General features: G+C 34.3%; 3 protein-coding genes and 1 long non-coding RNA gene across 4 annotated transcripts in view; 3 read left to right on the plus strand and 1 right to left on the minus strand.

Annotated features, from left to right (window-relative positions):
- Positions 1–359, minus strand: part of LOC111707886 (early endosome antigen 1) — an 11217-nt gene extending 10858 nt beyond the window's left edge. Inside the window, exon 1 of the mRNA XM_023481069.1 lies at positions 264–359. Coding sequence (XP_023336837.1) covers positions 264–342 — 79 coding nt within the window. The 5' untranslated portion in view covers positions 343–359. The remainder of the gene's footprint in view (positions 1–263) is intronic.
- A 4966-nt stretch (positions 360–5325) lies between these two features.
- LOC111707890 (uncharacterized) lies at positions 5326–7736 on the plus strand. The gene is made up of 3 exons (XR_002766549.1): positions 5326–5345; positions 6422–6516; positions 7678–7736. It is a non-coding gene; the product is annotated as an uncharacterized LOC111707890 (long non-coding RNA).
- A 523-nt stretch (positions 7737–8259) lies between these two features.
- LOC111707887 (translation initiation factor IF-2) lies at positions 8260–14965 on the plus strand. The gene is made up of 7 exons (XM_023481070.1): positions 8260–8263; positions 9865–10111; positions 11028–11152; positions 12228–12308; positions 12643–12795; positions 13890–14014; positions 14280–14965. Exons 1-7 carry the CDS (start codon positions 8260–8262, stop codon positions 14613–14615), a joined length of 1071 nt encoding a protein of 356 aa, XP_023336838.1. The 3' UTR covers positions 14616–14965.
- A 19-nt stretch (positions 14966–14984) lies between these two features.
- LOC111707888 (probable medium-chain specific acyl-CoA dehydrogenase, mitochondrial) lies at positions 14985–19172 on the plus strand. Its single transcript, XM_023481071.1, is given in 6 exon segments — positions 14985–15057; positions 15709–15915; positions 16347–16660; positions 17148–17450; positions 18094–18175; positions 18946–19172. Coding segments are annotated over 6 exon segments (1035 nt in total). The 3' UTR covers positions 19002–19172.
- Positions 19173–22689: the final 3517 nt, after the last annotated feature.

Raw genomic sequence — 22689 nt, forward strand, 5'->3', positions numbered from 1 at the left:
CCTATCAATTTTGTACATGACGAAATTAATAAATTAGTATATTTTAGTATTATTTAGGGTTAGGTTAGGTTAAGACACTTTCTGGGCCAAGCGCTGCGGCTAGGACAGGCTAGGGGGCCGAGCGCTGCGGCCACGGGTTAGGTTAAGTTAATACACTTTCTGTAAGATCCATGTACAAAATTGTTAGGAGGGGGGGGCCAAAAACCGTTTTCTAGGAATATACCGTGCTGAGCCCCCCTGGAAAGAAGGTTGATTAATAATACCTTGCCCAAGTTTAGTTGGAGAATCTAAAGCATCTGCAGCAGATTTAGCTTTATCCGCTAAACCCTTCAAGAAATTCATTCTAATTCACCATTACAATATCTGAAATAAAATTAATTTAACTAATTTATTAATTTAAGAAGTAGGTAACCCAAGAAGTATTAAAAAGCTTTAATTTTATGCAGAGAACAGTTAATAAGGGGGATGGGCCGGGGGCTGGAGTCGAATAGCGTGGTCCTAAAAATATGAGCTAGGAAACGACCAAATTTAAAAATGAAAATGAACAGATCTTTATATAATAATATATAATCTTTATATTACGCTAAATCACCAGGGGACACTCCTGGGACATTAAAATATGAATTAACAATTAACTAAAAAAAAACATGACGTCTTCAAAAATAGCTGCTATCAAATTAAAATTAAAGAAAACTATATCTGAAAATTCAAGCCATTACACAATAATGATAATTCACAAAAAAACAATGAATTCGACATATTTACAAATTTGCATACATTTAAAAAAAACAACGCCTCTGTCTGCTTATTTAAAACAGTACAGTGTACACTTTGAAAAATGCATCGAAAAACAAGGACAATTTTTGAAACCATAATTTAAACATTCAAATGGAAAATTATAGCTCAATAAAAAGAAGCAGAAAAAAATCCAATTTTTTTGTGAAGGATATTGACCCTTGGTATATTCTACCTGGATCGAGCAGGGATATTTCTTTACTCAAAAACCAAAAACCAAAAATATTCTTACTAAAAAAATCGTAAATTCTTAAGAAAAATAAAGATTCATAAATTAGCAAAGAGAACATTTTTTTCAACGTAAAGGCCAATTTCTCGATGGTGTATTTTTGGACCTACGCCCATCCCCTCTACTGCCCATCCGACCTACAATCACGTGGTTTTAACAGCTGTGGTAGGTCCGATGCACTGTAGGCAGGGGCGTACACGAGGGCTTTTGTTTAGGGGGGGCACAATTTGCGCGCGTAAATTGGCAACATTAACATTACATTAACATTAACATTAAAAACCCCTTTTTTTGACCGCATTGCCCCTCCCTCACTCAGCAGCAGTTGTTTTGTCAAATTAAAAAGATCACATTCATGGAGAAGATACTCAAAAGTTTTGATTTAAAATGATTAAATCTGACAGAAAAAATATCTCTTTGATTTCCGTAGATGCAGATGCACTCTTAAACTAATGATTGATTAAATTAAACGTTTTCAAAAGGAGAAAATTATACGAAGACGATCTCATTACAATTGCCGACAAATCTGAATGCCGCAACAAAATGCATTTATGGGTTTCAAATTCAAATCAGCATGCATGGGTGTCAGAATGAATGACAGAATTACGATTTCGAGGAAAAGGCATGGTGAAATATCGTAGGAAAATCGGTTTCAATTAGAAAAGAATCTTTCCAACAACGGTGCAGTGTACAGCTTGTCCAGTCCCAGTATTTTAGCAAGGGTTTAGGAACATCTATCTCTGGGAAACTGCGGAACACCTAATGGATTTTTAACTACCCAATTTCGCCGAAAAATGACAGTTGCTCTAATCGCTTTGACTATTAGGACTAGGACGGACCCTAAAAAGTTACAAGGACAGCAAGTACTGTTTTGATACTTTTTTTAAAGATTACTATTTACTTTCATTGCAGATTTAGGGTCTGTCCTAGTGAACGATTTTTGGACCCCCTCAGCCCCCCCCCCCCNCAAAATTGATAGGATGGGGGGGTGGGGTTCAAAAATCGTTCTTTAGGAATATATTCAGATTAAAAGATTTTCAGCCACCTTTTTTTTTGTCATGTAGGAAAATCCAATTCCTCTTAATCAATTTCAATTAAGAATTACTAATCTTCATGCAAAGTGATTTTCAGAGATATCCTACTTCACTATGTGGATGTGGACGCGCAGAGGAACCCCATCAAGTACACTGCAGTGGAGAAGAGAGCCATAGAAAATCAACATAAAGAACCTCCATAATATTTTTTACGTATCATTTATTGTTTAGTTAGTGACTTCATCCTAACTTTTTCTGTTTTGTCTAGCTACTTACCGTATCCTTTGAATACAGTGCCGGCATTTTGAGATTTCAAGTTCGTCCATCGTCAAATTCGACGAATTCGTCTGAACATTTTCATCTATAAACTCAAAAAGTCGCTTTATGCTGTAAGTTGTCATTTTTCGACTTAGAGACTTAATTTTTCTGTATTTATCTAGCTACTTACCGTATCCTGTGAATACAGTGCCGGCATTTTGAAATTTCAAGTTCGTCCGTCGTCAAATTCGACGAGTTCGTCTGAACATTTTCATCTATAAACTCAAAAAGTCGCTTTATGCTGTAAGTTGTCATTTTTCGACTTAGAGACTGAATTTTTCTGTATTTGTCTAGGTACTTACCGTATCCTTTGAATACAGTGCCGGCATTTTGAGATTTCAAGTTCGTCCGTCGTCAAATTCGACGAATTCGTCTGAACATTTTAATCTATAAACTCAAAAAGTCGCTTTATGCTGTAAGTTGTCATTTTTCGACTTAGAGACTTAATTTTTCTGTATTTGTCTAGCTACTTACTGTATCCTTTGAATAAAGTGCCGCCATCGTCAAATTCAACGAATTCTCCGGAACATTTTTATCTATTCATACTCAAAAGTTGGTATATGCTGTAGGTTGTCATTTTTCAATTTTGAGCGTGAATAGTTGACAATTTTCAGACGAATTCGTCGAATTTGACGATGGACGAACTTGAAATCTCAAAATGCCGGCACTGTATTCAAAGGATACGGTAAGTAGCTAGACAAATACAGAAAAAGTGAGGATGAGGAAAGTAACTAAACATAAAAAACAGGATATAAATAAAAAATGATGGAAGTTCTTTATGTTCATTTTCTTTGGCTCTCTTCTCCACTGCAGTGTACTTGATGGGGTTCCTCTGCGCGCCCACATCCACAATCCACATAGTGAAGTAGTATATTTATGAAGATTAGTAATTCTTAATTGAAATTGACTAAGAGGAATTGGATTTTTCTGGATGACCAAAAATAAAGGTGGCTGAAAATCATAGAGTTTCTATAGTTGAGCCGACATTTCGGGGTTTCTAAGTCGTTCGTCCTAATAATCGTCAATTTAATAAAAATAAATTAGTTTTTTTGACCAAACTTCCAAACTACTTGTCAGATCGCGTCGCGCACCTGGAACTTCTATGATTTATAGTCGAAACGATTAGCAAATTTCATTTTTCAGCGAAATTGAGTAGTTAAAAATCCTTTGTGTACAAAAAGAAGATTTCAGAGATAAAACCACAATTAAAGGTTGAAATATAAGATGGCCGCGAAGCGCCTTAAAAGTCTAGTATGAATTATAATTGGCATGGTAGGTGTTTATGTAGAACCTGCCAAAAATTATTATCATCCTTCAATGTCCTTAATTTTCTTCATAATGATGCTTTAAAAAACTGCAACTAATATGTTCCCAGGGCACAGGAGACTTATCATCGCGGATTTTTTTTATATTGGTGGATTTGCTATTTTATACGCTGTTTAAAAAGTCTTAATTTATAATTGAAATCAATCTCAACTAAACGCCATAATTTGATGTACATCATGAATGGGGTCGTACATGGTCTGGAAGGGGGGGGGGGGCGTAAAACATTGCGCGATAATTATTAGATTTCCCCCCCCCCCCCCTCTCCAGGAAATCTTAATCCATGCCTCTGATATTTTGGCTAGTACACGATTAATAGACCCTTCCTCTTTTTAAAGATTTCAAGTTTTAGTGAGAATCAGAAAACTCTGGAAAACGAAGACGATTATTCGACTTGAGAAGCGTTTACTAAATTAGAAAAGAGGGAGGAGTTCATAAAGTTTTTTCTAGGACTCATTAGCCTAATTAATTAACAATGTTAAAGTTACAGAATATTAAAATAAGCAAACTGGAGGAACACGAACGTAATAATTACAATTTAAACAACCTGTCTGAAATGATTCAAAGCATTAGGAACACTATCAATAGGCCGTTGAGAAGGTCTTAGTGAGTTTGCAAAGAAAGGTTCTGTTCGACTTACCAATCTTATGAAAGCTCTCACTGTCCCAAGCAAGTTTCTCCTAGCGCTTTCTGATGATGTAGTATGGAAACAAATAAATTATTAAACAATTTTGAACGCTTCGTACTTCTATGATCTAATGATCTCTATTTACACAGACGGAACAAGCGATGGAATAAATAAAAAAAAAACTAATTCTGAAAACATATCCAGATCCACCCCAAAAGCAGGAGTTTTGAACGTCGAATTTGCGCTCAAACTCAGGATTTACAGATCTTTAAAAAGTACTGTATGTCTCAAATGAATCCGAAAAAAGTTTTCCACTTCCACTGCATACTCAATTTAACTACCTTTCATAGCCGGTCACTCCTTTTAAAGATGATGAAATCTGTTTACACGAACGGAACTTAGGCGGGAGAAATACGTTTTATACAGAAACTTGAAGAATTTTTCCACAGATCTGAAGACAGGGTTAGAACACGACAGAGACGAAAATCGATTTGAAAGAAAAGACTAATGAATGAAACAGAAATATAAATTGAATCACATCAAGACCAGGATGACCTCGATGATGGTGTTTATGAAGACAATTGTGACCATGGCACAGGGGGGTTCTGCTACAAACAAGAAATAATGGACCTTTAATGGTGCAAATCCTTTTTGCATCTTTTATACTATCGTAATATTAACAGTTATTTTTATTATCAAGTTTATGAAAATCAACTTGTGTAAATTTCAGAAAAAATGTCTAAGCTAATTATTGACTTTGATTCTGTTTCAACTGTAACAGCAATCAAAACTAAGCTTACAGTAACCATAGAACCAGAGTTTCAGGTATTTCTTCATTTGATTTGATTTTGACGAATTAGAGAGCAAGTGAGTGCATAAAAAACATGGATTTATTTTCTATATAAGCATAAAAAATTAGTGGATTTTATTCCAATGTTTCACCCTCTCCCATCGCTAGAAAAGTTTCGAAGTTCTAATCCTCCTGCCCCCCCCCCCCCCCNAAACCAAATCCCGGTGAAAGGTAACTCTAGCATAATTTTTAACTATTGTGTTCTATTAGGAGTTTTTAATATTTATATCGAAAATTTGTTTTTTCAAATCGTGAAAAATTAAAGCGCTCGAGTTTCATGGAAGACCTTTTAAATTGACTAAGGGGCAGGGGGGGGGAGTAATAGAAAAACGTACTTAATTCATTCTTACTTCGAATTTTTACTGAAAAAATTCATAACGTGTAAGCTATTAGTAAACTCATGTGTGCCGCGATTGAATTCTTTTCTTAACCCTGTCCCGATTGGGCTATTTTGTGTAATATGGATGGGGGGTGGTTAGAGTTGAGATAGGTGAGTGTGATATATGTCCCTACTCCAACTTTTCCAAGGCCTGCTCATTAAAATAAATTAGACATCTTATCTTCAATCGTTAGGTTGCAAGGGAGGATTTAAAGAAGGTCAAAAAGTACGTCAAAGTCCTAAAATAAATATTTATTTTGACAAATATTAACATGAGACACAAGTTATTACATCCATTTTTCAAGAGCTTTTCAAATATATAAATTTTAGCCCTGTATTTTATTGATAAATAGTTGTTAACCATTTCTAGTTCTTTAAAAAACTTTTTAAACAAGAAATCAAGTATTTTCAACGATTGCAAAAATTCCTAGCATCTGAGGAGCTAAAGATTTTAAAGCGAAAATATATATCCCTCCAATAATTCCTCTATTACCCGATAATCTTATTTTCCACTAAACAGCGATTAAAAACATTCCTTACATACTGGGGAAAAATTTGGATGAAAGTGATGTTTTGTAATTACAATGACCCTTAATTTAGAAAAACAACGATACCCTGGTAATCTGTATCTGATCAAAAACAAATTTCTAATTTGAAAATTGTTTAAATTAAATAATTTTTACATTGTTTTCTTGCAGTAGAAAATATTAAAAATTATCTAATTTTAGAAAGATTTACATGGATATTTAATTCATTCTTGATCGAACAAAGCTTTTGTGATTCGAATATGCCATTTTAAAAATTGAGGGTTTCTTGAAATTTTGTCAACAATCCCTTAGAAACCAAATTAAACCCTTGATTGCTTAAGGTTGTGGGGCCGTGTTCTAGAGGTCAGGCCGGACCTGGTAATCTGTAAAACCAATGAAGTACTTATGGTGAAGGTTGATAATAACCTTGTAACAGGTGAGATACAAATGTAGACTACTGTATGGTTGATAATAACCTTGTAACAGGTGAGATATATAGACTATTGTATGGTTGATACTAACCTTGTAACAGGTGAGATATAAATATAGACTACTGTATGGTTGATAATAACCTTGTAACAGGTGAGATATAAATATAGACTATTGTATGGTTGATACTAACCTTGTAACAGGTGAGATATAAATATAGACTACTGTATGGTTGATAATAACCTTGTAACATTTGAGATACAAATATAGACTACTGTATGGTTGATATTAACCTTGTAACAGGTGAGATACAAATGTAGACTAGTTTCTATGACTTATTTGAACCTCCCCCATATTAAATAATGCACTTTTTCTTTCCCGCATTTTCACATTTTTCCACGGAAGGATAATAAGAATTAGATTTTTCGAAATCAAGTGAATCCCGTACGTGCAAGATGTCTTTCAAATATTAAAAAAATAAATTGGGTTTCCTTATAAAAATATGGTTTAGTTTATAAAAATTCTAATATTTTTATCTTATGCACTTTCGCACTTTAAGATACTTTCCACGTAAATCCTAGTAATCTTTCACTAAAACAGTCGAACGTGCGTTTCTCCGGCAGCTCGCCTGTTGTAAGTCTTCTCCCATGGATGTGTTTCTCCGGCAGCTCGTCTGTTGTAAGTCTTTTCCCATGGATGTGTTTCTCCGGTAGCTCGCCTGTTGTAAGTCTTCTCCCATGGATGTGTTTCTCCGGCAGCTCGCCTGTTGTAAGTCTTCTCCCATGGATGTGTTTCTCCGGCAGCTCGTCTGTTGTAAGTCTTTTCCCATGGATGTGTTTCTCCGGTAGCTCGCCTGTTGTAAGTCTTCTCCCATGGATGTGTTTCTCCGGCAGCTCGCCTGTTGTAAGTCTTCTCCCATGGATGTGTTTCGGGCGGCTAGAGGCGCCGAGCACTATATCACCGAATGCAGGGTTGTCCGTTAATAATAATAATATCGATCTGAGTAACAACATAACCACACAAGTCAACATTTGTTATCTTTAAACGTATCTCATGTATCCTTAGTCATAAGTTACTTATGATCTAAGGGGTATCGTTGTGAATAGATACAGTCCGTTCATAGTACATAAAAATTATTTATTTTAATAAAAAACATGTTTGTTTTCAGTTGAACCTGGAGACAGCATCACGTACACCTTCCACAGATATCAGAGAGATGGAAAGTTGACGTCATAAAACTCTTCAAAAAAAATTAAAATATATTTTATCAAGGATGTGCAGCGGTGTATAGTTTCCCTAAAAAAAATCCAGTGTTTGACCTTCTAATGACCTCTAACGACATAAATGACCTCCAATTATGAAAAAGTTTTAACTATGGCTTTATGTAATCACACGAAAGCTAGGAACCCAGGGAATACAGTAGCAGCAACACATCCAGTGTTTGACCTTCGAATGACCTCTGACGACCTCGAATGCCCTAGATGACCTCTAAAAATGAAAATGTTTAACTAAGTCTTTATGCATATCAAATAAAATCTAGGAACCCCAGGAATACAGTAGCAGCAACAAATCCAGTGTTTGACCTTCTAATGACCTCTAATGACCTCTAATGACCTCCACAAATAGAAAATTTTAACTATGGCTTTTATGCTTATCAAACCAAAGCTAGGAACCCAGGGAATACAGTAGCAGCAACAAATCCAGTGTTTGACCTTCAAATGACCTCTAATGACCTAAATGACCTCCAAAAATGGGTAACACGTTTTACACGAAAACAATTCTGTATCAATAAAAATGTGATTAAGTACCCCCATAAAAAGTAAATGCTTTAATTTGCAACATTAAATAAATAAATCAAATTGTGTCACAATAATTAAAACACTAGTGACACATGTTTCAAATAAATGTTTTATTGATTAAAGCAATCCAAATAGGTTAATGATGACACCACTACTGTATTGTCTGGGTTCCTAGCTTTTGATTGATATACATAAATCCTTATTTAAAACATTTCAATTTGGAGGTCATTACAGGTCGTTAGAGGTCATTAGAAAGTCAAACATTGCTGCCACTCGATTCTTTGGGGGTTACTAATGTTTGTTTGACATGCCTAAAGCCATATTTAAATATTTTAATGGAGGTTATTATAGGAGGTCGTTTTAGGTCATTAGAATTTCAAACACTAGATTTGTTGCTGCTACTGTATTCTCTAGTTCCTCGCTTTCATTTGAAATACATACTATGGTTAAAACATTTTCAATTTGGAGGTCATTAAAGGTTGTTAGAAAGACAAACACTGGATGCGTTGCTGCTACTGTATTCCCTGGGTCCTAGCTTTCTTTTGATATGCTTAAAGCCATAGTTAAAACATTTTTATTTTTGGATGTCATTTTAGGTCAAACACTGGATTCAATTGCTGCTATGGTATTTCCTGGGTTCCTATATTTCGTTTGATATGCATAATGCCACAGTTAAAACATTTTTATTTTGGAGGTCATTTTAAGTCATTAGAGGTCGTTAGAGGTCATTAGAAGGTCAAACACTGGATTTGTTGCTGCTACTGTATTCCTGGGGTTCCTAGCTTTCGTTTGATATGCAAAAAGCCATAGTTAAAACATTTTCATTTTTGGAGGTCATTTAGGTCATTAGAGGTCGTAAGAGATCATTAGAAGGTCAAACACTTGATTTGTTGCTGCTACTGTATTCCATGGGTTCCTAGCTTTCGTTTGATAGGCATAAAGCCATAGTTGAAATATTTTCTATTTGTGGAGGTCATTTGAGGTCATTAAAATTCAATTTTATTTTAGGAATCTCGATCACTAATTAGGCGTGCAGCCATAAAATTGGAAGATTTGAACCAAAAATGAAGATAGGCCGCCGCCCCCCCCCCCCCCTACATCAAATGTGCCATCTCCACCATCCCCTTTTCACTAAAACTACATTTAATTGATTTAAACAAGCAAAGATTTCCTCTATCCCATACAAACAGAAAAATGTTAACTGTTGCAGCCCATTTTTTCCAGGAATGACTCAACGATAGCGGAGAACCAAAGCTCAGATCAAGGTTTTTATAAAAATTTTATATTCAATATCTACAGCATTTTTTTTACATTTTACTTTTTGACAGAAATTAACCTAATTTATTAAAAATAGCTCTTATCGCAGATTTAGTACTCCAAGGATTGACTAAAGTATGAAAAATTTCGGAAATTTGTCTGAATTCATAATCGATTATTATCCCTTGTTTTTGCAAACACTCATATTAAGCAAGTTGATGAGATTTTATGTTTCATTTTTTATCTTGTGTTCTATAAACATTTAGAATCTTCAGAAATATCTAGAGAATTTTTTTCAGGAACTCCTGCACCTGCTTATGGAAAGTCAGTGATAACCCCTAATAGAGCTTCCGCTGTAACTCCTAGTCATGCAACCCCTAACCTTGCAACACCTAACCTTACAACCCCTAAACCTGCCAACTCTGAGAAAACCAAAACTCCGACTAAACCTGCAAGTCCATTAAGGAGTACTAAGAAGTCTGAAGCTAGAACAAAGACGACTCCTGATTCTTCGAAACGAAAAGCAGAGACAGAGAGTGAACCAAGGTAGTTATTAACACAGGGGGTTGAACACTGACTGTGGACACTGGATAGGGGTTCATATTTATTGAAAAGTTATTTTTAGTTTTCCAGTTTTTTTGGTAACTTGGAAGGGTAGGGATGATAATGGGGGATTTTGGATTGAAGTATCAAAAGTCCTGTCTAACCAAACACAAAAAGATATTTTTTTGATTTTAAGATGAGCTTTTTGATTAGGGGAGGAAGGCTAGCCACAACAATTTCTAGTCCGAGCCACATTCTTCTCATTTTTTCGTCCGAGCCACCTCGAAATTCTCATCCTTCCAACCTTCTAATCCACCAAGATAAAACTGTATTTTAAGAAACGGGCCACGTTGGTGCGAAATATTAGATTTTTGTAAGTTTATAAAAATAGTTTCAATCGAATTCAAATTTTCGAGTTCAATGTCCTTATAAATGTTCACCTTATTCACGTGCATTTTCAGATTTTCCTGGTGTAGAATGCCGCAAATAATTCCGAGTTTATAGAACTTTATCCCTTTTGCTAATTTTAGTGAAAACCAATTTTTCCGGGTGGTTCCATTGGGTAAATGATGGGCAGAGGTATGCGAAATATTCTGATATTTTATATCGCGTAGGTTAGCCAATACGGAGACAGTAGAAATTTAAGTTTTACCTCAATAAAGTTTGACATCGTTCTTATGGCTTTTTCAACAGAATTGGGGGGGGGGGAGAGAGAGAATATTGTAAAAACTTTCCCCATCATTCCCACCGAATTATTGTCGAACGATTTTTGCAATACTGAGGAATAAAAGATTTAGGAGGAGAAGGGGGGGGGAGTAATGATTTTCAGGAAAATAGAAAACTCTGTGGGCAGGGGGTTCCACGTAGAGTTTCTTTTAACATACCACGATTTCTTGTTTTTTCTTGTGTTATGTTTTAGCAAAAAGTCGAAAAATGATGTGTCGACGGTATCCTTCGGGGATCTTTCCAATATCCAGCCTCTGGCCATCAAGCCCCATGACTCCGCCGCCATCCTGCCCGCCGCCTCTCTTCAAGATACTCCAGGTGTATGATCGTCAGAAATCAAATATTGAGTTTGCATAGTTTGAATTATGCGCAATGTGTCACCTCCTTCACCGTTAAATAATGTGTTAAGAAATGTTGGCATTAATTAATTCGTTGTTTCATAGGAAACTTATTTGGAACAGGGGTCCATATAATTCCATCTGATCAATCCCAAATGTTGATTAATTAATTGATATTAGTGGCAGAAATAAACCATGTTGTTATTGTAAACAATTGGAAGTATAATGTCAAGTGTAGAAAAATTTCCATATTGCAGAATGTTTACTGCAAGGGAGTGTTTATTTTTTTGTATATTATAATTTATATCTTATATTAAATACTAATATTTACTTCTTTTAACACCCCAAATGCAGAACACATTTCTGAAGCGTAGTACATGTACACATAAACTTGTCAAAGTTCTCAATGACATTTAAAGTGTACTTTCATGCCCCTAAATTTACTTTCAACCCCGATCCCATTAGGGATCAGAAATGAAATTATATGGACCCCTGATTTGGAATTGGTTAGAAATGATTAATTTCCAGAATATTTTCCTGGCACATTTTTAGAAATTTTTAGCGCCATTTTACAACATGAAAAGGTTAAAGACGATAATCATTCCTTTTCTGATTACCACCATAGTTATTATTATTTGAAAATGCCCAAAAAAATTGTTGCTCTAACTTGATGGAATTCAGGTGGAAGTAGTGTCAATTAAAAATCTCGATTTTTGTTAAGGATAGGGCAATTCATCACTTTGTGACACCAAATTTTGCACAAGGCTGGATTTTTGGTTCTTAAATTGAGATAAAAGGCTGACATTTTGCATTTAGCCACCAATAATGGTCATCTACTTGGATCACAAAGAAAATTTGGGATCGTAGGTTGACTTCCATCAAAGATTAAGGTTTTGACGAAAAACTGAAAACGACTTCTACCTCATGTAATGCTCAGATCTAGCTAGAATTTTCACACAACGCTCATATTGGGCCACATCACCCATAGAAACTAAGCACCCTAAACAAATGTTAACCACCTTTGTGTGTCACCCTTATATACATCCCTGTTTTAGCTCCTGAGTTGGGACCAGGATGGAGGAGAATAAACCATAAAACCTCCAAATCGTCTTGGAACACTTATATATCACCAACAGGGAACTTCATCATAATAACTTTAACATAAAGAAGAGTTTAATCTATCTTATGATTTGGTGTAGTTTGTGGCAACTCGGGTTTGATTTCCGTGTATCATTATTATACAATGTTTGATTTTTCTAAATTTAATTTTCTATTTTCTATTCGAAACTATAAAATAATGCAGAAATATTCTGTTGCTGTAATTACATTTTTACATAATTTTAATGATACGTTAAATCTCTTGTTACTGTAATGAGTATCCATGTATTTTGAATTTTGATCCAGGTAAAAGGAAGAGTATACAGTGTTTTTTGGCGTTATTGTTTTATTATTTTAAGTTCTTGATAACAGGAAAACTTTACAGAAATCTGAAAAGTGCCAAAGAATTCCTCGATCAGATCACCAAGAATCATGATGCTGCACCGGCGGAGCAGAGCGATGTTTTACTTTCTGATGTTCCTACCAAACTTGATGTTATAACTGTCACCAACACTGTTATATCAGGTTAGTGTTTCTATTCACCTTAAGTCAAGATACAGGGTGTCCCACATCAAAACGGATAATTTAGGCTTTAAATTGAGATTTTCGAGAATCTTGATAATTTGAAATGAATAAATCTTTTGAAAAGCTATAAGGCTAATACAAATTATGAAAAGGTGTTTCGAGTATTATTTGTGTATTTTGCCTCCCATAAATTAGACTAGCCTATATATAAATTTGGCTTGTCTGTCTGATAGTCTGTTTGTCTGTTTGTTTTTTTGTTTGTTTGTTTGTTTGTTTGTATGTATCCAATAAACGTCCAAACGGCTAAACCGATCGGGCCCAAATATTTTGTGGGACCTCACGGAGCCCCAGGGAAGGTTTATGAATGATCAAAATTTCAAATATTTGTCTCCATCAAAATTTGATCTTCATTAAATTTTTGAAAATCTACGAAATTTTTTGTGAAAATCCGCGAATTATTTTTGTTTTGTTTTACGATATACACAAAGAAAACATGTTCACAATTAATTTAGAAGATGGGCGCGAAGCGCCCTCTAAGGCTAGTATGGTAAAATTAAACACCTTTTTAAAACGATATCTGCAATTTTTGATGAGCAAATGCCTTACTAAATGAGAAAACAAGCTAATTTTAATATTTATATTTAAGAGGAATCCTGCTTCAAGGGTTAATAATTTATTATCGAGAAAACTGAAACTTGATTTTTAGCCAATTATCTTTTTTTCTTTTATTTTTATTAAATATTAATTAAGTCTTAAAAATTATATTTTCTTTTCTTAATTCTCATAAAATAGTTTCCTGAAATGTTATGGCTCGAATTGTTTTAGCTTCCGGCAGTTCTGCCATTACTTAGATTAAGAAAAGACTCTTATGGTATAATCCCGATATCTTTGCAACTTGATAGTGTTATCATTATTATTATCATCATTTAACCTTCAGTCGAAAAATTATGTCCTTTATGCTATGTTACGTTAAGCTGACCTGTTGGGTTAAGCTCCCGGGTTGAGCGCGTAGGTTGAGCTCCAGGGTTGAGCTACTTAAAATAAAGTTACTTGAAATTATGTCGATATCCCTGTATCATTAATTTTTGTTTCAGGTTGGAATAGAGGTTTAGACAATAATCTGAAGAATGTGCAACTTGTTCATGGTTCTGCTAAGCCTAAACCTAAACCCAGGAAGAAGATGACTAAACCGGCTCAAGCTCCTGCAGAAGAAATAAAGGTAAAAAAATGTTTCGTAAATTCGGGTTAAAATAAGAGATAAACGTTGTTTAAGCATGAATATATCCTTTTCGTGTTGTTAATATTATTCAAAATGGGAAGGGTAACTATTTTCTTAGAGAATCATCCCCCTCATTAAAATGGCGTTTCCCCCAGAATGAAACCATAAAAAACATTTGTTGTTTGACTCCGCGTAAAATGTAAATATATCTGAGATATTTGGGGGGATGATTTTTTAAGAAAATAAATACCTTTGAATATTTTAGGATGAGGCTGCTTCAATGGTTGAGTTTGAGATCGAGGAAGAGACCGATGAACAGTATCAGGAGGAGGAGATCGAGGATAAGGGGGAACAGTACCAGGAGGAGGAGATCGAGGACAAGGAGGAACAGTACCAGGAGGATGAGATCGAGGATAAGGAGGAACCATATCAGGAAGATGAGATCGAGGATAAGGAGGAACAGTACCAGGAGGAAGAGATCGAGATGCAGGAGGCAGAGATCGAGGATGATGAGCAGATGTCTCAGATTATTGGAGAAGAAACTAAACTCAAGAAAAGAAAGAAAAAGAAGAAGAAGGAAAGAGAAATTGAAGGATTTTAAATTAAATGTCTTCTTTAAACAAATTTAATACTTACTTTGTCGCTTAAAGAATTATCCTCAGAGCTCCAGTATGTCGTTTAAAGAATTATCCTCGGAGCTCCAGTATGTAGTTTAAAGAATTATTCTCAGAGCTCCAGTATGTCGCTTAAAGACTTATCCTCAGAGCTCCAGTATGTCGTTTAAAGACTTATTCTCAGAGCTCCAGTATGTCCCTTTAAGAATTATTCTCAGAGCTCCAGTATGTTGTTTAAAGAATTATTCTCAGAGCTCCAGTATGTCGCTAAAAGAATTATCATCAGAGCTCCAGTATTTAAATAGGCGACTATTTTTGATTATTTGTTTTAGAAAAATGTGAAAACAAATTTGAAAATGTCACCCAAGAACCATAAGGGCATGATGTCTCCCGTATCAATCCAGTTTGTCAAGATTGAAGAATTTTACGGTAAACATTAGTTAAATTATAAATTTTTTATCATCTTACTTTCCTTTTCAACTTCCTAATATATTGATAATTTTTTTTTCATCGATTACACTATTTTGTCTACTTATCTGCTTATTTGTCTACTGATCTTCCTATTTTGTCTACTTATCTTTCTATTTTGTCTTCTTATCTACCTATTTTGTCTACTTATGTTCATATTTTGTATACTTATCTTCCTATTTCGTTTACTTATCAACCTATTTTGTCTGCTTATCTTCCTATTTTGTCTTGTCTACCTATCTTTTTACTTATCTTCCTATTTTGCCTACTTATCAACCTATTTTGTCTACTTATCAACCTATTTTGTCTACTTATCTATCTTTTTTGTCTACTTATCTTCCTATTTGTCTACTTATCTACCTATTTTGTCTACTTATCTTCCTATTCTGACTACTTATCAACCTATTTTGTTTACTTATCAACCTATTTTGTCTACTTATCTACCTATTTTCTCTACTTATCTTCCTATTTTGTCTACTTATCTACCTATTTTGTCTACTTATCTACCCATTTTGTCTACTTATCTACCTATTCTGTGTATCTCCGGGCAGTTTCCCTGGGTGGTTATTAAGAAAGCCCACGCCACTGGATAAATGAATCTTTATATTCCAGAGAAATACTGAGGGACTGGTTTGTGAACACTGGACGGATATTTAATAACTGAGAAGATGGCGTATGCTTACACAAGAATAATGACTGCTCTGGAAGCTAAAGGATTAGGTTCCATGTCGGTTATGATTGCTGGAAACAAGGAGCAGAAGAAAAAATATCTCTCCCGACTCAATTAAGAACCATTGATGTATGCATATGGAGATACAGGTTGATTTCTTTTAAACACGCAATATTGAACCCATTTTGTGAGACAAGTGGACATTTTCGATTTTTCAATCAATTCTGCTGAATCTGGCAGGGAATTATTTTTTATATTAGAACCATTATGATTTTTATATTTTCTATATGTTTGGTTTAAATGAAAATCTTTCTCATAGTTTCCAGTAATGCCCGTTTGTTTGTAGATTGATAAAACAATATCATTTAACATTTAAATCGTTCTTTCGTACATATTAACCAGACAATCATTTGTAAATAAGTTTCTGTCGAGAACGTTAATTTGGAAAGAAATGTAAGGCAGAACTGAGAACTTGTTCAATAGTCCTCAAACAACTACTAGTGTCCGAGTTTTTACTTATAAACTTTGGTGAAATACTTTCAATTAGCTTGTACAGTATTAATCTCTTGTATATATTAAGAACCTGGAGCAGGATCAGATGTTGCTGGGATTAAAACCAAGGCTGAGAAGAAAGGAGATAAATGGGTGATAAACGGTCAAAAGATGTGGATAACCAACGTTGGAGTTACAAACTATTACTTCGTCCTGGCGCGTACCAACCCTGAACTTAAGTGTCCAGCTAGCAAGGCCTTCACAGGGTTTATTGTGTACGCAGATACTCAAGGAGTTACTCCGGTTAGGAAGGAGAAGAATATGGGTCAGGGCTCTTCTGATGCCAGAGGAATCACGTTCGAGGATGTTGTTGTACCTGAGGAGAATGTTCTCATCGGAGAGGTAGGGATATCTATAATCTATAAATAAATAAACTTTACATGTCTGTTGATCTTTTTCCTGTGGCAACTCATATGACCCAAGGAAAGGTTTATGGACGGTGAGATATGACAAATTTGGTCTGTTATAAAATGTAGACATTTTTTAAATACACGAATTTAAAAAGAAAATATCGCGAAAATAGTTAGTTGGAAATGAGGGGAAATTGGGACTTGAATAGCCTGAGCTAAAAATTAATATTTTATTAGAAAATGAGAGAAAACGGGATCTTTCATATGACAAGTTACCTTTATACTTGGTTCGATTTGTTTTGGTTATATGATACAAGAAACCCGAAAGATAGTAAATGTTTGAATCCTTATCAAATTCAAGTTTTGACAAATCATGTTTTTTACAAAGTACACATGATGACAGAAGCCAATAAACCACCAGAACTGAATAAAAAGCTGTATTTTTATTCATGCTTGATTTACTAATGTAAACATTTTAGGGTGCAGGACTCAAGGTCGCCATGGGAGCTTTCGACAAGACCCGTCCTCCCGTCGCTGCTGGAGCAGTAGTTATCTCACAGCGATCCCACGACGAGGCGACAAATTACGCAAATCAACGAAAAACTTTTGGAGTTACCATTATCTAACGTCAAGCAGTGGTGTTCATGTTGGCGGATATGGCGCATGGAACCGAGGCGGCTAGATTGGCGTATCAGAAGTCTGCTTGGCAGGCGGATGATAAAATCAAGAACTGCTACATGGCATCTATCGCTAAGTGTCTCGACGGAGATGTCGCAAATAAGGTAAAAACTAATGTTAGAATGCTGTCATCTCTTATGGGACTCAGGAATTGAATTGAATTATATTTAAAACTTTCATGTCGGATTAAACATAGAACTTCGATTGATTAACTGATTGATGAATCTCATTAATAATGGAATACTCTTTCTGAAACTTGATTAATTGATTGTCTTGTACTTCGAAATTTGTTTTTTATACTTCTGGTTCGATCGATTAATTAACTAAATTGTGGATTAGATGGAAAATGAAAACTACAAAAAATTGATACTTCCATCGTTTATCTCTATTGATATAAACGTCTTGTACTTCAAACTACATCTTTTCGATTGTTTGGTTGATTGATTAATTGATTGATGAATACTCCCGAGTAGTTACTCTCATTAAAAAGATCGTCATAGATCGTTTGTAGTTAACCTAAAATTTTCGCAGTTACATAAATCATTAACGTGATTGATTGATGAACTGACCGAGGAATACTCTGAAAACTGATAATCCCGTCATCGTCATTGACTTTCTAAATTGGACTTATCTGAAGAAAATGTATGTGAAACCTTAGAAGTTGTATTTAATTAGGAAAAGGGATTGAAGCTTAGATCTACATAATATAGAAAAAACATTGGCTAAAATATTCTTTTATTTTCCAAGGTGTACTGTAGAATGAGCTCCAACGGAAGAATTTCGACGTTAAGAAACTCGAGGACCTACCTCCCGTCTCACTCAAACTCTGGTAAAATTAGCTTTTCTCTGAAGTTTCTTGTTTTTTTTTTGTCTTTTTGGAAAATATGTTCTAGGTTGATATTTAATCTTACGAGACAAAATGAGAACTCAGGAGAACCCGTCTCTAAAGCGAGTACAGTCACACTTAAATATAAAAGGGAAAATGCCTTTTGAAAGTAGCTGCACGGAAAGAAGGGTAAAACGTAAATATGTAAACAAAGAGGCTTCATTGTTTAGAAGGGCGCGAAGCGCCTTGAATTTCTAGTATATATATACTTTGCTTGTCTGGGTGTTTGTTTGTTGGTTTGTATCCAATAAACGCCAAAATGGATGAACCGATCGGGCCCAATTTTTTTGTGAGACCTCGCGTGACCCCCGGGAAGGTTTATGAATTATCAAATTTTCAAAAATTTACCCCTAACGAAATTCGCTTTTTGAAAAATGTCAAACTGTTTTTTCTTATACCGTCCCATCTCAACTCTTTTAAGTACATATAAAGAATAACTCATAATGTGACGGTCAGTGAACTATTTATAAATTTTTATAAATAATATTCTTAATTTCAGATGTGTATAGGCATGACGTACACCATGCTACAATTGTATATATTCGTATCTGTATCTTAACCTTAAGTACTAAAATTATATGGATTAAACGAAGACTGAGATAATATAGCGCTTAATGTAAAGATGTATATGAACCTGGAGCTTGAGAAACGTATTACGCCTATAAAAGAAATAACAGGAGTTTTAGAATATTACTCTTACTATCTATGTACAGGAGTATACTGTGTACCTGGGATACACGCTGAGCTGTTACCAGGGGTTGTCGAGTAGTGAGAGACTACTGTACATGAAGACTCCTATGGCTGAGCTTGGTAAACTACTACTTGAAAATCTACCTCCTACAGACCATAAACCGGTCAAACGAGCCAATGTGCATGAGTTAACTTTCCATGTTAATCTCATACACGTATATATATCGGCGCATTTTAAATATTTATTGAACCTCGGATAACCCAAATTGATCTTTCTTTTGAGAATATTATAAATCTTGTACCTCTTTAATACAATCCTGATAAGTTTGAAATGTGCTATGAGCTTTCTAGTCTACCCCGGACTAAATGAACCCGATTTGTTGTTTCCATTACAAGTGCAAATGTTACTTCTATGAACTATGAAAAAAGCTATAATATTATAGCTCATAGTAATCTTATGAAGTTTCTCCCAATCTTCTATTTACTCTAAAAAATGCTATAATAATATAGTATATCGTTTCATATCACGAATATTATTAACTGTAATTCTAGCTATGAAAGAATAGCCAAATATATTGTAAAATGAAATTGTTTATAACTAGTAACAATAAATGTAAAATGTTGTAAAACTAACTATGTTTACGAAAATAAAAATATTTTGTCTTAAAAAGAATTTAATTATCATCGATAATTGGGTTAAAGGGACTTAAGCATAATTTCAAGTGGATCTCCATGCAAAGAATAAGGATAGCATTGCCCGAATTACAACGGTACCCTAAAATTCTTCATCTTATCAAAAATGATTTAATATCCAAGTTTTATAATTTAAAAAACTAATGGAATTTTTTATAACTATAGTTTATCTTCAAGTTAATTTAACATTTTTTACTATAGAAAAACCTAAAGGAATTATTGGAAGTTAACCTTTTCAAAACTACAGGGTGGCCAAAATGTACGGATTGTACGGATTTTTATTTTGTAACCCTAAAATTGTACGGATTTTATCCTGGAAATACGCCGGGTTTTTTTATTTTCACTTATTTCAGCAAGTTTTTCATGAAAATTTCAAAAAAAAATCTCGTCAAAATGAAGTTAGTTTAACTTATTTTCTGCATTCTAAATAATATTAGATTGATTAACGTTTCAATTGACAATCAAAATTCATTTATAATTTTCGAGATCCCAGAAGTGTTCATTTGAGAATGTGTATATCTATCTGTCTATCTGTCTAACTATCTGTCTAGCTAACTGTCTAGCTATCTGTCTATCTATCTATCTATCTATCTGTCTAGCTATATGTCTAGATATCTGTCTATCCATCTGTATATCTATCTGCATGTCAGTGTATCTATCTTTTTATTTAACTGTTTATATATCCTATCAGTCTCTCTGTTTATCTAGATGTGTATGTGTCTATCTGTTTCTCTGTCTATCTATCTGTCTGTCTGTACTGCGTTTAGATGAGAATGAGTAAGCTGACAAGAAACATGGAGAGAATTCAATCCCTAAGAACATTTTCTAGTTGTAGTTTAATAAGACAGGTTGCACCAGGAACTAAGAGCTCAGGTTCGGCTCCGGAATCTGCACAAGGACTGAATTTTACCCTGACCCCAGAGCAAGAGGAGTACCCGGAGTCGGCGGAGAATTTTACCAACCAGTAAAATTATCCCAGTTGCCGCCCAGTACGACATTACCTATTTTGTCTACTTATCTACCTATTTTGTCTACTTATCTACCTATTTTGTATACTTATCTACCTATTGTGTCTTCTTATCTACCTATTTTGTATATTTATCTACCTATTTTGTCTACTTATCTACCTATTTTGTCTACTTATCTACCTATTTTGTCTACTTATCTACCTATTTTGTCTACTTATCTACCTATTTTGTCTACTTATCTACCCATTTTGTCTACTTATCTACCCATTTTGTATACTTATCGACCAAAATTTAATTTGCTTGCTCTTCAACCGCAGAATGATTTGTCTTTTTATCTTTAAGGATTTTTCTCCACGCTGTTTCTATTGCTGAAATCTTCAAGTCGCTTTTGTAAGAAACCATAATTCAAACAATTGTTTTTTAAAGCTTAAAATTTGGATATCCTATTCATTCTTGATCATGCTAAGATCTCAAGTGTACCGTTGTGAATCGATCATGTCACTCTATTATTAGAGGGTAACTTTAGACCCAAGTACAAACCCCTTACTCAGATAAAGAAGAAAGAAAACATTCCACAGTTGTCTTGTGACTACTGTAGAAGAAATGAAACTTAATATAATTCGAATTATGATGTTATTAGAATTTAATATTCATTATAAGTGGATTTGTCTTTCAATTCAAACATTCCTTTGTCACCTACCTTAAGGGGACTCCAAGTGTTTATTTACTCTTCATTACTCTTTAAACCTTCATCTGATTAAACCTGTAGAAGAAAATGTTAATTTGTGTGAATTTTCACCAGTATATTTTTATACGCATGAAATGTACAAGTCACTTTTGCAGGGAAACCACAAATGAAAAATAGCTTGCAGAAACATGTATAATATTATTAATACTAGATCAGACTAAGTTTTGAAGGTTACCGTTGTAAATCGGACATTGTCCTCTTTGCAGAGAGGGTCACTTTTAAATCACATTATATCCACCTTTAAACATCCTTATACTGATCTTGAATCCACCCGCTACTTAGCTTGTATTTCTCTTCAGGTTCAAGATTCTTCTTTATCATTTATAAGTATAACAAAGTAAAAGATCTTCGGAAGCTAATAAATCTTATTTATTTGTAATTTAGAAATTATTTTTGTGATTTGTAATATAAAAGAGTTTAATTTTATTAATTTTAAAAATACATAGATATTATTTTCATTAAAACGTGGCATTATTTATGTACTGGTTAGAGTTTCAATATTTATCATGTAATTGGAATAAAGACTTTAATTAAACTTTGTAAATTCGTTCACAAAATGGATAAAGCAGAACAAGTACATATTAAAATATGGATTATATTGTTTATGAAATGTATCAAGAGACTCTCGTCTGAAACTTTCAAATTTAACAATGATAGTTTTGATTTAAGGTTTTAGGAATTTTTTAAAATTTTTTTCCAAAATGTGTTTTCAGATTATTTATTTTTTTAGAAATAATTACGATTTTAATTCAGCGGTTTTTTAAAAACCCTTAACTTTCTATATCATAAAAATCTCAAAAACCTTTATCCGTCATCTTAATTCTTATTTGTAGACTTCTTTTTACTTTCCTAAAATGATCATCCATAGTTGCCCCCTGCCCTCCAAAAAATCGGGAACGTTCTTAAATTTAAGATTTTTCAAAGAAAAATTTTCGAGAACAAAATTAATATTATCCAATATTATGATTTTTAAATACTTTTTTTAAAACCCCACAAAACTTGGAAAAATTGGTAAGTTTTTTTTGCTGAAAATGAGCTTTTTGTTCTCGACTTCTTGTAAGCCAATGACAATCATGACACCAATGCAAAGTACTCTTTCTGCTCTCACGTTTCCGGAGCTCTGCAGAGGGTTGAGAGGTTGTCCAAGATCACCGAGATAAACAAGATAGAACTTGAAGAGGGAGGAGCAGAGGGTTGAGAGGTTGTCCAAGATCACCGAGATAAACAAGATAGAACTTGAAGAGGGAGGTGCAGAGGGTTGAGAGGTTGTCCAAGATCACCTAGATAAACAAGATAGAACTTGAAGAGGGAGGTGCAGAGGGTTGAGAGGTTGTCCAAGATCACCGAGATAAACAAGA

The sequence above is a fragment of the Eurytemora carolleeae genome, unplaced genomic scaffold (genome assembly GCF_000591075.1).
Source record: "Eurytemora carolleeae unplaced genomic scaffold, Eaff_2.0 scaffold801, whole genome shotgun sequence".
NCBI lineage: Eukaryota > Metazoa > Arthropoda > Copepoda > Calanoida > Temoridae > Eurytemora > Eurytemora carolleeae.

What these genes read in the sequence shown, in the direction of transcription:
- LOC111707887 (XM_023481070.1), top strand. An exon ending in GAGACAGAGAGTGAACCAAG is followed by an intron (nt 10,112 to 11,027) that starts GTAGTTATTAAC and finishes GTTATGTTTTAG; the next exon opens with CAAAAAGTCGAAAAATGATG. An exon ending in CTCCTGCAGAAGAAATAAAG is followed by an intron (nt 14,015 to 14,279) that starts GTAAAAAAATGT and finishes TGAATATTTTAG; the next exon opens with GATGAGGCTGCTTCAATGGT.